Raw genomic sequence first — 15,316 nt, 5'->3', positions numbered from 1 at the left:
GAAGTTGGGACAATATATACACATGCATCATCTATGGATGTCATTTCTACTCGCCTATCATATGAAGAATACCTGGCGTGACTTAGGCTCGGTTCACACTGGGGCGACTTGGGATCCGACTTGTACGCCCTCAAGTCGCCCCAAGTCGCCCCAGAAATAGTTTGAATGGGAGTGAACGCTAGCGTCTTAATAGACGCTACTGAAGTCGCTCCGACTTCAGAGCGTACTCCCTGTACTACTTTGATCCGACTTGGTAGGCGACCTGTACCATAGAAATCAATGGAAGTCGCCTCCAAGTCGGATCTCTCTGTAAAGTCAAGCGACTTTGCAGGGAAAACCCCTCCCTCCCCCCCTCCCTCCTAGAGAGCTGATTGCCCCGTGATTGGCCACAGGCGAAGTCACCTGTCATGGAGGCGACTTCAAGTCGCCTCGTAATTTGCCGAAGTCGCGCTGAAGTCGCGCTAAAGTCGCGCTGAAGCCGCGTTGAAGTCGCGGTACAAAGTTGCGCTAAAGTCGTGTCGCCCATGTGTGAACCGACCCTAACTGAAAACATTAAAATCAGATACAACAGTGTTACATGATGGTTAAGAGCCCATTCACACAACTGCATGCAATACCACAGCATATTAACACTGCCATTTATTCTTAAGACTACTTTCACACTGGTTTGCATCAAAAATGCCTATGTGATAATGGAGTGCTCCTGCGGTGTGTTTTTTAAAGGGCATGTGACTCAAAAACACTTAGCAGGTGCGTTTTTGCAGCAGTTTCAATGGGGAGAAGCGCTTTTTAACTTACCAAAAATGTGGGCAACAGGAATTTTTTTACACTGCAATGGAACCGCACTGCCCTAATGTGAACACATACATAGAATTTAAAAGGGAAGCATTTTTCTTGAGCTTTTCAACGCAAAAGTGCTTCAAAAACTTCAGTGTGAAAGCCTAATGAAATCTCAACGCAGTCTGTAAAAATGCTTCCACACAAGCGCACAAAATGCTCAGTGTGTTGCAGTGCACTTTACAAGCATTAAGGTGTGTTGGGGGCCTATTCAAAATTAACTGGCTGCTTGACCACTGTGAAAAATAAATGCGGCATACCTAAGGTGTAAACAAGCCCTAATATATCAATTTAAGGCAACACCCCTGTTTACAATGCCCACTGTAACCTAAAAATCTATCGTGAAGAGTATTATTCATATTAAACTTTTCAAGCCACTGCAAGGATGGTATACCAATAGACATCTTTATACAGCCTGGGGGTGTTTATTGGTGTTGCATATAACAAAGCTATATTCCAGCTATTAGTTCTCTATTATGGGTTAAAAAAATGGGAACTGAAATGTGGTTGCTCTGGGGAAAACATTTGCACACATTTACAGCATTCCCTCTGGCATACATGTGAAATCTATAGTTGAATTAGGGGAGTGAATACACCATATGATGTCATACAGTCAGAAAACTGACCCAGATAAAGTATGTTCATTAAAATTTTAGACAGGGTACTTTTAAATCATTCTTTTCATAAATATAAATTGCAAGCAGTGGCTTTTCAGCAAAAAGTAAGACAATCTACAGCATTTACAAACATGGTTTTTATTGAAACATGTCTCTGTTATTTATATAGAGAAGGGGATGCTCTAGCGAAGGCACTGGGATGTGACCATCTACTGACACTTGTAGTTCTTCAACAGTTGGCACTTGTTCATGTCTAGTTAATGAATTCATCGTGTAAAATGTTGTGTTCCATGGGTTAACCAGTGGCTATACAGCAAAGTCCAGACCCCCTTGATGTTCTTGAGTTCCTGCTTGAAGAAGGCAGATCTCTTCCAGGGCCACGCTGCTGCTCACATGCTGGACATAGCAGGACACAGGCCCCACCTGCCTCCCCAGGATGGCATTCACCTCATAGCGCTGCAGATAAAAGGCATGTGTACTCAGCAAACAGAACTGTACATTTTGTTCAAACAAGTACATAGCTCAGATAAAAATCATGCAGCAAGGTCCTCTCCCTCTTTATTACCTTTTACAATCCAGACAGTTTAGCACAGGTGAGCCAAAAGTCTGAGCTCAACTGCAGGATTATTGTACAATGTCTGGTGCTGATAACTCAATAAGATTTTATTTCCATTGCAATTATACAGTGTTCCTTATCAACGAATGAGGGTTACTGATAGCAAAGGTTATGCAGGTACCTGCACATTACTCATGATCACATTAGACAACCCTTTTCTATGTACTGTGCCTTGTGGAGTGATATGTTCTTACTAATGATCTCAGAGCTATAAAAAGTTCAGATAGCTGCAGGAGATTATGGACAATCAGGCAACAATAGGGCCTCTACCTGCTGGAAAATCACTGCAGAATTGGGTGTAGCTCACTACAATTTGTATGAAGCACTCGGGGTACATGCATGGTATCCACACTTAATATGAGAGAATATCCCAGTGAGTTCCGTGTCTTCATCAATGCAATACTGAGTGGGCAGATATCTCACCATCTACTTTTAGACATCTGCCAGCCAATCCAGGCATAAAACAGTATCCATTGGGCTTTAAGCAGTAGCCAAATCAGAAAGCTAGACACTCTGGCTTTTACATTTGTACAGCTTTGTATTACTGCTAATAGTTTGTTTGATCTCTCTCTATCACCATGAATTCCAGTAGGCAGTTTGAGTCCAATTCAGCATTTTTCCTCAGTCACCCTATGTCTGCACTCTGCATGCACCATTTAGGAACAAATCTAAAATGCACTGCTCATGACAGAAACAAAAAACACACTGGCTTCTTATACTGGGCCCTATAGGGGCTACAGTTATAATAGTACTATTTCCACTGCTGCGTTCAAATGGTAAAACCAGTAAACAGAGCCATGACATGCATACCTTTTAACTGGTATACACTGAGCTTTTTGCTCAACCCCATACCAATCACATAGCCTAGTACTGCTAATTCAAAGTCTTGGTGCTCACACATTATCTACAAGTGAGAAATCTTTGGTACAGGATATGTAGGGGTCATTCACATGGGAGCAGAGGCCTATACAGCATTTCTTTATGCATCCAGAGCAGCTTGGAGTGGCTCTTTGCACTTGTCCCTGCTTGCATGTCCAACTGAGATGTGTGGATAAATCAGTACAACCATGGTTTCTCCATTGACTAACATAGGCTGCCTGCACACAGCTCCATGATGCTCCAGACACATAAATGGCTATTCATGCTCTATGGGCCTCTGCACCCACATACATGAGCCTGTAATGTGTATGTCTGGACAACATGAAAAAAAGCATATTCAGTACATCTCTGCAGTACATGCACATTTGAAAAGGCTTTCGGCACAGAAAAATACACGTTGATCCTGCCAGAAATTTAGTGAGCTTGTACCTTTCTGTGCACTCTGCCTTTGATGCACTAAAATCTTAAGTGGCGTTATCAACCCTGCCCATTTCTCCCCTGTATGTAGTGTAGAACACCTCCCACAATTTTATAAATATGAGGAGCAACTAGTCTAGGGTGACATTGCTGCCCTTCCATAGACAGAGTACAGGGAGTGAACATTGTCACCCTAGGACAGGAAATGTGGTATTGACAGAGATATTAAAGTGGTTGTAAAGTCAGAAGGTTTTGTATGGTAATGCATTCTATGCAGTAAGATAAAAAACCTGTGTGTAGCAGCCCCTCTAATACTTACCTGAGCTCCATCTCAATTCAGTGATGTTGCAGGAGACTCTCAGCTGCCCAGGACTCTCCCTCCTCATTGGCTGAAATGGCAGCACGAGTCAATGAGGAGAGAGAGGGGGCAGGGCCGAACCGCAGCTCTGTGTCTGAATGGACACACAGAGCAGCTGCTCGGCACGGGTGCCCCCATAACAAGCTGCTTGCTGTGGGGCATTCAGCAGAAGGGAGGGGTCAAGAGCCAAAGTGAGGGACACCGAGAAGTGGAGGATCTGGACTGCTCTGTGCAAAACCACTGCACAGAGCAGGCAATTATAACATGTTTGTTATTTTCAAAGAAACAAATTCGACTTTAATATCACTTTAAGTGAAAATAAAAGTCTGAAAAAAAGAAAACTAACACACCAACAACATCTAAAGATTGGTAAGCTACAATATATAATTTTTTAATTTAGATTTTATTCTCATACCTGTAGGCTGTTTGCCGCCATCGCCTTCCAGAAGCCTGGCTGAATAACTTCCAGTTAGCAATCCCATCAAGCCAACAGTTTTCACATCCTATCAACAAGGCAGGCCATGGGGATTGCCAACTGAGAGGTATGACAATAAAATTAAATCAACATTTTTCAAAACCATTCAGTTTTTTAACCACTTCAATGGCAGACACTTCACCCCTTCCTGCCCAAGCCTTTTTTCAGCTTTCAGAGCTGTCACACTTTGAATGACAATTGCGCAGTCATGCAAGACTGTACCCATATGGAATTTTTATATATTTTTTTTCACACAAATGGAGCCTTCTTTTGGTGGTATTTACTCCTTCCCCCCAGCCTATTGCAATATAAAGGCCGGGCGGGAGCCCTATTATCCTGGGAGGACGTCATATGATGTCCCAGGCCGTCCTCCAGAGCGATCGGTCTTGGCATTTCAGGGCCTCAAGAAATGAGATCGGGAGTCAGTACATCAGGATTGATCGATTTTCAGATATATATATATATACAATAGTTTGTGGACTCTATAACTTTCCTACTGATTAAATAATAGACACCAAGTTAAGTTCAACCAATCAATATACACTTATTGGGATTTTTTTTTTTTTTTTTTTACCAAAGACTACATTTTGGCCTAAATTTATGAAGAAATTGGATTTTTTTATTTTTGTTTACTGGATATGTTTTATAGCAATATAGCATGGTATGGGTTTTTTTTTTCAAAATTTTCTTTATATAATACAAAATAAAAAAAAAGAGTGGTACTCAAATACCACAAAATATCACTAAAAGAAAACTCTATTTGTGTGAAAAATAAAACTTAATTTGTGTAGAGTGTTGCATGACCGCACAATTACCAGTTAAAGTAGCGCAGTGCCAAATAGCAAAAAATGCCCTGGTCATGATGGGGGTAAAATCTTCCCGGAGGCAAGTGGGTAAATAGAACACATCAGGAAAGAATTAACAGCTGGTGGCTGCATAGTAGTGACATCACTCATGGATACAGGCAAAGTAGAGTACTTTATATATATATATATATATATATATATATATATATATGAAAACCATTAAAAAAAAAAAAAATAACCGCATTGCCTGCCTAACTTCAAAAGAGGCAGAAAGAAGTTGGTCATGGTAAGAACAGATGCAGACATCATCCTGGCAACTCAACCCCCTAAAAAACAATCTTTAGCAGTGGACTGACTGATGGATAGCATTAATTTGTCATTTCCGATTTGATGAGAATACTACATAAAACATACCCCATCTTCACTGGAGCAAGAACTCAGAATAGAAGAAATGGTATTTTGCTGTAGCTGTGAGGAAATAAGAACGCATGAAACATGAAAATGAAGAATTGAACTGAACAGTGTAATAAATACTTTCATACTCTACAGTGGCAAACAAAAGTGTTGTATGGATTCAAAGCACTCCACTCAGTGGCTTATAAACATCAATCCATAGACTACAATCATATATTCTATCAACCTATGGTTACCAATTCAATGATCAACTGAATTTACAAATACCATTTTACATACAAAATATTATAATATTGCTATATATGACTGCAATTTAACACTCAAACATGCATTAAAAACAAAATAAGCATGTAGCTGCAGATAAGGCACCCTGTTATCATGCATTGTAGCTTTAGATTTCCTTACAGGTTTCCCCAATCCACCACTCCCAGCCCCATGAGATCCTATGACTTTGTGAAAATCAGTGTTTTCATACATGCCCTCCATGTGATAGTGCTTGAACCAGCAATAGCTCACCCAGGAACTGAGCACTTCATTGGAAGCAGAGGGGCATAGGCAGATTTACTTTATATTCAGAAGTTCTGGGTTTCTTACCATGGGTATTTGTGCTTCTAAACACCACTAGGGGAAAGGGAATTTTTACCCCTTTTTATTGCTTCCTGAGTCCCTACTGGATAGATTCACACTCCCTTCCCTTTGTCTTGATCACTACTATCACTGGTGCAAAAAATTATTTGAAACCAAACTATTACAGTTTTCACCAGAACATTGGATGGGGGGTGAATATTACAATGGGGGCACCTGTTCTGGTGTCATTTGTCTGAGATAATGCCCCTAAATTTGTATAGATCTTTTTTCACTTCATATTACTCTCCAGAACTTGACATAAAGGAAATTCTCCCTAATAGGACACACCCAGGGAAAACATAACTGACAAAGATTTTAACCCTTCCCTACTCTAAACAGACAAAAAAAAGAGTTTGGGCTATAAATATGCTTTAAGCAAGCTGCAACATAAGGAAGATTTAGGAGAACTGGTTCAGTTTCAGCCCACAGAAGTCCCACATGCTAATCAAGAAGATTTAATAAACGAAATCTCTGGCTTACCTTTAATCTTACTGTATGATCTGGAGTTAATTCACAGTGCAGATATACTTCAAGCTGCATCCTAATAATTGGAGAACTTACGTTTGCAGCACACTGTCGACAGAAATACTCATGCCTGTAGGGAATCAAATGTAAAGAAAATAATAAAATAATTGGAGGAGAAAAGCATATAATGTAATCTAATTCGAAATAAAAATAATCTAATCTAATCACATCAATCACAACATTCCTGAATTTAACAGTCAAAAGGTCATGCAGTAAATAGAACAGTTCAGTATGCACTTCATACTGAAAAAGGTACCGTAATTAAGCATACAATAAGGGTGACCATAAATTGCCCAACTTTCTCAAGCTCTGTCACAGATCTGAGCACTGCTTCTGATAATCAGATAACAGATGGGGCTCTACTGTGAAATAACAGACATTTGCAGGTGTTATAAGCATGTTACAATAATTTCACTGAAGTATTAAGTATAGGAACTACACTGAAGTATTAACCACTTCAATACCAGGCACTTTCCCCCCTTCCTGCCCAAGCCAATTTTCAGCTTTCAGCGCTGTCGCACTTTGAATGACAATTGCGCAGTCATGTTACACTGTACCCAAACAATTTTTTTTTGCGCAACAAATAAAAAAAGACCGAAAAGTTTGAAAAAAAAAAAAAAGTTTTTCTTTTTTTTTCCGTTATACAATTTTGTAAATAAGTACATTTTCTCCTTCACTGATGGGCACTGATGAGGCAGCACTGATGATGGGCACTAATATGCAGCACTGACAGGCAGCGCTGATAGGTGTTACTGGTATGCAACACTGATAGGCAGGAACTGAAATGCTGCACTGATGGGTACTTATGGGTGGCACTGATAGGAGGGCACTGATGGACAATGATAGATGGTACTGATTGGCATCACTGATAAGGAGGCACTGGCAGGCATTATTACTGGGCACTGATTGGCATCGATTTTGGGCACAGATTAACATCCCTGGTGGCCATGGGTGGCATACCTGGTGGTCATCAGTGGTGGCAATCCCTGATGGTCTAAAGTCGGCATTCTCTGCGCAGACCCTCCCCATCAGGAGAGCAGCCGATCGGCTCTCCTCTACTCATGTGTGTCTAACACGAGTGAGGAAAAGCTGTTACACGGCTCTTCCTGCTTACATTGTGATCAGCTGTGATTGGACACAGCTAATCATGTGGTAAAGAGTCTCCGTCAGAGACTCTTTACTGAGATTGGTGTTGCGGTGTCAGACTGACACACCGCACCACCGATCGCTACACTGCGTGCCCAGTACGGGCGCGCGCTGGCTGTTATCCTGAAAGACGTCATATGACGTCCGGTCAGGACGTCATATGACCACCTGGCCGTCATTCTGCTATAGGCTGGGCGGGAAGTGGCTAAAGTGGTTAAAGCGGTTGTAACCCTAAAAAGAATATATATATATATATATATATATCCTGTTCCTTTAAAGCATAAATAACAGCACAGTGCCTGTGCTGTGTAATTTGGCCCTTTCTATCTTAAAAAATACCTGGTTGATCCTGCCTGGTGCTGCCCTCCCCTCTGCAAACTGACCACATTTATAATGGCTGCTGATCCAAGCTACCGTGGTCAGTTTATATTATATGCCTCCGCCATCCCGATGTCTTTCCTCTCTCCCCTTCCCTCCCTGTCAGCTAGTGACAGTGCCGATCTGCTCCCTGCCCCTCCCCTCTTGCTGCTATCATAGCTGTGTCTTATTCCTACAGTCCCCTGTGTTACATTAAATTATGTGCACAAGTGTCTGTGCTTTTTAAAAAATATACAGCTTCATAACTTATTTCATAGCGCCACTCGGTGCTCATGTGACCACCTGCTGCTCTCCTCCGGCTGACTTCAGTGGGGGATTCTCAGCCCCTCCTGCTATAGTTATCAGATTGGGAGAGGAGAGCGGTGGGCAGTCACGTGAGTGCTGCTATGAAATAAGGTATAAAGCCGCATATTTTTTATAAAGCACATAATGTAATGTAACACAGGGGACTGTAGGAATAACACACTGTGGCTTTACAACCACTTTAAAGTGGGGTTCCACCCACAAATTTTATTTTTTTAAAAAGTCAGCAGCTACAAACACTCTAGCTGCTGACTTTTAATAAGGACACATACCTGTCCAGGGAGCCCGCGATGTCAACCCCCCGAGGCCGATCCGTCCATCGAATCGGGTGCAGGTGCCGCCATTCTAATTAAGGACTTCACTGCCCCGTTTCCTACTGCGCATGTTCAAGTCGCGTGGCGCTTTGTGAATGGCCAGCTGTCTTCTGGGACACACACAGGTCCCAGAAGACAGCGGGGGGCTCGCTGCACAAGAGGATATGACGTCCTGCGCCACGGACAGGATGGATGTGAAGTACAGGCTGTACTTTATAAAAAGGTACTATAGAAGAAAAAAATAAAAATTTTACTGTCCAAAAACGAGGGGTAGAGAGGTGGTCTTTTGTTTAAGACCACCTCTCTAAAGTGGGTGGAACTGTGCTTTAAGTATAGGGACTTCAGGCAGTTCTGGCTAGGAAATATATTCAAACAATCTGGGCTAGATCTCTGAGCTATCAAATACAATGGGCTAAATGCGGTCTCTGAATGGCAGGCCTATGATTGTATGCAATAACCACTTGCGGTTTAAAGCATCATATGGCCTTTGCCAAACCAGGAAACCAATCCATGGCCACCACTTAATGGTATAGACTGGACCTGATCAGCACAGGACTGGTGTCCTGGTAAGCATATGAAGCACCATAGGAGTGACGTCACTGGAGTACAAAAAATATGCAAGGATAATTCAGACAATGATCCATGGGAATTGTATGTAAAGGCCATGCGGTCTTTTAAAAGCTCAATGGATAGATTAAAAGTATTGTACTAAGGAGAACCACCACTCAGTATTTGACAGTATGCAGATTCAGATGAGAAGAAATCATACCTTCCAATTTTACGGATGCAAGATCTTCTCATGTTTAAGGACCTTTTCTTTTCACAGAAAGTAGCTTTAAGTGGTTCTAAAGCCTAGACATTGTTTAGTTTAATGCATTCCTTGCATTAAGATAACAAATGTTTAGGCACCAGTATGCCCCCTCACCCTCTGGGGCCTCTGCAACTCTTCTCTCCCTTCACTTCTGGGTCTCACTAGCTTTGCTGGGGCACCAGGAGCCATTGGCTCCCACTGCTGTCAATCAAAGCCAGTGATGAGGGGGCGGGGCCGAGTTCCGCTGTCTTTTTCAATGGACGTGGCAACAGGGCTCGGGGGCGAACATGCACAAGTGCCCCCATGGGAAACACCTTCCTATGGGGGCACTGGTCATAGAGGAGGGGCCAGGAGTGCTGGCGGGGGACCCGAGAAGAGGAGGTTCGGGGCCGGTCTGTGCAATTCCATTGCAAAGAGCAGGTAAGTATAACATGTTATTAAAAAAAAAATTACTTTTACAACCACTTTAAGACTGCCACCACTATGGGCATTGACAAAGACCAATAAGCACTAAATCCTTCATGGATTAAAACACATTTACTAAATACTTTTTTTATGTTGCATTTTCCAGGGTGTTTTAAGTTAGACTTGCCCATAAAATCCTTTTTATGAAGTACCATGCAGGACACAGGATCTAGACCACAGGTTATATGCAACTATCTTCAGGTGATGAAAATAAATTACCTTGGAGTGTTTTAGAGCAGGAAATAAGGAGAATGTCCTGTGGAAGGAGCATACCCTCTTGGGAAGAAAGGAGGCATTAGGCTGCAGGACAAACTTATGCCTGTGTATCACTAGGAAGGGTTCTTTACATGATAAATCCACTAACTCAGAGACCCATCTTGCAGAGGTGACAGCAACAAGGAAGGCAATCTTGCAAGCAAAGGAAAAATCCTCAAGGTTTCCAAAGGGTGGCTACTAAGGGGCTGATAGAATCAGGTAGAGATCCCACAGTGTCACTGGGGAGAATACAGGGGGCAATGTGTACACAAAATGTACCAGGGAGGGGAAAGGCAAAAAGGGAAAAAAAAAAACAAAACAAACAAAAACACACACAACAGAACTAGCATTCCTGCTCCGTAGTTGCAACAGATCATTTGAAGTATAATGAAAGGCAACATTTTTTTTTTTTTTTAGTTTTGGATTGAGTGGAGAGGGAATAGAACATCTGTCAGTTTGTATTGTCCTCTGTGCCCCCGTTGGGGAGATCCACTCTCTCTATTTGTCCTGTTTACCATTATCATTGAAAGTGAAAGTAAAGGAAAATCACAAATTTTGGGCTGTCCTCAGAAAAGTAATAGAGGGGAAATCTTCCAATCGGGACACTACTTTTGGTGACCTGGGGGTCCCCAAGGAATTCCCTTGATTTGCAGGGATTTCCTCTCACTTCCTGTTTGGCTATGGGACAGGAAGTGAAGGGAAATCTACAAAATGGGACACAGTTGGCGGGGAAAAAAAATCTGACAGGGGTTATAACCCTTCCTTTCTCTATCCCAAATGGAAATAGTTTTGCCTATAGTTCTACGATACTTTAAATGTGTCACAGCATACGCTTCACAATTAACCCACAAGGGACAAGAGTAACAGCATCCTGGGCACCGGTAGAGGGGAAAAAGGGTCCTCCTACCAAGGAAATAGAATGTAAAGGTACAAGCCCTATCTATGTCTTCACCCTCCTGGTGGGCATACTCCTTTAAGGCTCTTCAGGGACAGGCCCTGCACCTGTATAACATCCAGAGGATAACTCAACATGCTGCACTATGTGCCAAGGTGAATGGCTAATGCAGGACCCTGTGTCCAAAGCAATACAGGCCAGCCTGCATCTTCCTCCTTAAGGTGTCCAGGTATACTCCACAAGACTAGGCCAAAAAGTAAACTAATACAGAAATCTGCAAATAAGGGAGCTGCAGTGGCTATGTACTATGTAGCTGCTAGAATCATGCTTGAAGAATCTTGAGGAAAAAAAAAAGTGATATGCTTCTTTTAGTTGAGAGGAGATGTCCATCACCTAAGCACACTAGCACAAAACGGTTTCCCCAGTGTCTATACACCTGAAGGCAGTTGCATAACGCACAGTCTAGACCAGTCATTCGCAACCAAGGTTTCATGGAATCCCAGGGTTCCTCCAAAGGTGGCCTAGTCTTGCCGTTGAGTTGTGGCTGGTTGACCTCCTACCTGATAGTTCCTGCATAGTTCCAGATTCAGAGCCAGCAGCATGACACCACTGACTGACCACCAATATAAGAGTCATTTTCCTACAGACACCTGATGAATGTATTTGTTCCCCAAGACCTGAATATTATTTTGAGGGATCCTCTGGGATAAATACGTTGAAAAGGGCTGATCCAGAATCTGATCCTGTGTCCTATACTTCATCATTAATAAAGTGTGTGTTTGAAATCAGGACAAATTCCTGTAAACCATTATCATCGAAAGTGAAAGTAAAAGAAGATCTCAAATTTTTGATTGCCCCCTGAATGGTAATGGAGGGGACCGGGGGGGGGGCTTATCTTAATGTGCAGGTATTTCCTCTCACTTCCTGTTTTGGCTATGGAAGTGAAGGTAAATCTCTCTCCAATGGGACACAGATGTAAAAAAAAAAAAAAATGACAGTGGTTATAGCCCTCCCTTAAGCTACCCGAAATGAAAAAAAAAAAGTTTGCCTATACTTTTACTTTAATAGTTAGGTGTGGGCAAAATAAAAGCTGACATATATGATGCAATCTGTCACTAACATTATCACTACAGTTTTTGTTTTTCTGAGTCCAGAACACAGTTTTTGTACTTGTTGCCCCTACCAGTCTGTTATTGTTCAGTTTTCTTTAATAGATCAAGATCACTGCAAAAGTGGCAGTTGAGTGTTGAGACAAACTATGTAATACTGACAGGGTGCAAACAATGGTCATTTCGTTTTTTTTTTCCCTTTTGGGATAAACATTTTAACAGTTTCTGTAAACTGTTTAAAGCTGCAGTTAGCCTTTAACTTGGAAGTCACTTATGTAAAGTTCATCTAAATCCCCTAGTCCATCTAACACTACCCTCTACACAGGTTGACAATGCTGCTGCCCAAAGATAGGTATGGGTATGCTGCTGCTCTACAGTAGAGGAGGAGCAGTAGAGGAGTGAATGTAGCGAGGTGCAAATTCTGACGTCAACCACCCTGATCTCCACCTCAGCCAATCAGAGGAAGCCTGGCATTTATTGATAAAAAAAACAAGGCTTCTTCCTGAATGGAGGAGAAGCACTAAGCCTTGCTCTCTCTCTCTCTCTCTTTTTTTTTTTTTTAACAATCAGGAGTGCTTTATTGAAAAAATAGTTACAATACAATAAAGTATACAATTATTACAATTATCAGTCAATTTACATTGCATTTATTTAAGCACTTGGTATCTACCTTTCAGCATCTTGTTTAAGGAAAACAGAAGTAACTTGATGCAATGAGAGAATACTACATATAGTAATCATTCCAGTTTGGGGAGGAGGGGGAAGAAGGAAGGGAGGAGGGGGAAGAAGGGAGGGGGAAGAAGGGGAGGGGGGAAGAAGGGGAGGGGGGAAGAAGGGGGAGGATGAAGCAGAAAGGAGATGATGGGGAAGAATCAGTCCATCACCAGATTCTTCACACACTTTTCACAGAGCAGTAGACATGCATAATTGCTATAGCCTCTGCACTAAGTAGTCCAGGGTATCCAGACCTTTTCAAACTTCCAGGGGCAACCCCAGCTAATGTACGTCAATTTATACAGTGGCAGGGCAGCATTAATTTTATTTTCACCAGGTGAGAGAGTGGGGGGGTTAGGGGATGACCACTTACAGAGGATTTCTTTTTTTGCATAAAAAAGAAGGAACGAGATTAGAAGTTTACTGTGTGCGGTCTTTGCTCGTCTTCATGTATTCCTAAGAGGGCCAGCTCCGGTGTCCTGGGGACGGACAACTCCAGTCGGACATTTAATTGTTCAAATACCCTTGACCAAAAGGTCAATAGTACGGGGCAGTCCCAGAACATTCAAACAGCAGACGGGAAGTCATCTGTACTGCTGCCGCAACATAGTTCCATTTACTGTCTTTAGCTAATGCTACTACAGTATATTACAGCACACACAGTGGCTGGATCTTTCGGTAATGGAAATAGTTCACCTTGGCCCAAACTATTTAAAGTGAACTTAACCACTTGCCGACGGCCGCACGCCGATGTACATCCAAAGTTTGGCGGCGTATATCGTTATTATGGCAGCAGCTAGCTGCCATAACCCCGGTATCCCCGTTTTCGTGCAGCGGGCGGCTTTCAGATAAAAGTGGTCTCTGCGGCGGATTCGCCACGAGATCACTTTTATCAGTGGCGGGAGAGGGCCCCCCCCCTTCCCGCCGAGATCCGGTGTCCTCCTCCGCTTACCGGAGTCGTCAGTAGCGGCGGAGGCGATCGCGTCTGTCTCCCTGCTGTGCCTGGAGACGAGTGAGGCTAAGATGGCACCCACTCGTCTCCATGACACTGCTGGGCGAAAGCGACGTCAAAACGTCACTTCCGCCCATACGTCTTAAAGGCACATTTTTTTCAATGTCATTTTTTTAAATGACTTTTTTTTTTTTTTTTTTATTGCATTTTAGTGTAAATATGAAATCTGAGGTCTTTTTGACCCCAGATCTCATATTTAAGAGGTCCTGTCATGCTTTTTTCTATTACAAGGGATGTTTACATTCTTTGTAATAGGAATAAAAGTGACACTTTTTTTTTTCTTAAACAGCGTAAAAATAAATAAAATCATGTAAAATAAATGATAAAAAAATATTTTGTTTAAAAACCCCCCCGTCCCGACGAACTCGCGCGCAGAAGTGAGCGCATACGTGAGTAGCGCCCGCATATGAAAACAGTGGTCAAACCACACATGTGAGGTATCGCCACAATCAGTGCAAGAGCAATAATTCTAGCCCTAGACCTCCTCTGTAACGCATGCAGGCATGCAACCTGTAGAATTTTTTAAACGTCGCCTATGGAGATTTTTGGGTATCAATTTACTCGGCATAACATTATCTTTCACAATGTAAAATGGTGCTAACTTTACTATTGTCTTATTTTTTTATTCAAAAAAGTGAATTTTTTCCAAAAAAAAAAGCGCGCTTGTAAGACCGCTGTGCAAATACGGTGTGAAAAAAAATTGCAATGACCGCCATTTTATTCTCTAGGGTGTTAGGAAAAAAAACAATATATAATGTTTGGGGGTTCTAAGTAATTTTCTAGCAAAAAAAAAAAAACTGTTTTAAACATGTAAACACCTAAAATCAAAAACGAGGATGGTCTTTAAGTGCTTAAACCTGGAGTTATACTTTAAAGGGACCATGTCACCAACCACAAATGCAGGTATAAACAAGAGAATTAAGTATTTTAAATCCTTACTTGCATTGTTTTTTCTTTTCCATACATTGAGTACTCCATGAGGGTCAGTTCCCCAGTCCCTCCTTGCCATTTTTCTGTTGTAGGATAATGTCTAATTATCCTCTTTGGTGGCCCAACTCCTTCACCCCTCCTCTCATTACATGATCTTTTATATAGTTCACAGAGAAGAACAAAGGCAATTATTAACCGCTTCAGCCCCAGAAGATTTTACCCCCTTCTTGACCAGAGCACTTTTTTGCGATTCAGCACTGCGTCGCTTTAACTGACAATTGCGCGGTCGTGCGACGATGCCCCCAAACAAAATTGGCGTCCTTTTTTTCCATATAAATAGAGCTTTTTTCTGGTGGTATTTGATCACCTCTGCAGTTTTTATTTTTTGCGTTAAAAACAAAAAAAGAGCGACA

General features: G+C 42.0%; 1 protein-coding gene across 2 annotated transcripts in view; it reads right to left on the bottom strand.

The window, feature by feature from the left end:
- Nucleotides 1–1,576: 1,576 nt before the first annotated feature.
- The window catches only part of SPIDR (scaffold protein involved in DNA repair), a 1,065,859-nt gene continuing 1,052,119 nt past the window's right edge, over nucleotides 1,577–15,316 (bottom strand). For both annotated transcript variants that reach the window (XM_073631564.1, XM_073631565.1), the window contains 3 exons: nucleotides 6,527–6,641; nucleotides 5,420–5,473; nucleotides 1,577–1,910 (listed from right to left, as the gene is read on the bottom strand). In XM_073631564.1, coding sequence (XP_073487665.1) covers nucleotides 1,761–1,910; nucleotides 5,420–5,473; nucleotides 6,527–6,641 — 319 coding nt within the window. In that variant the 3' untranslated portion in view covers nucleotides 1,577–1,760. The remainder of the gene's footprint in view (nucleotides 1,911–5,419; nucleotides 5,474–6,526; nucleotides 6,642–15,316) is intronic.

Source organism: Aquarana catesbeiana, linkage group LG05 (assembly GCF_042186555.1).
Source record: "Aquarana catesbeiana isolate 2022-GZ linkage group LG05, ASM4218655v1, whole genome shotgun sequence".
In the NCBI taxonomy this organism is placed as follows: domain Eukaryota; kingdom Metazoa; phylum Chordata; class Amphibia; order Anura; family Ranidae; genus Aquarana; species Aquarana catesbeiana.
The sequence above is the reverse complement of the archived record's forward strand: the minus strand, read 5'-3'. Positions and strand labels throughout refer to the sequence as shown.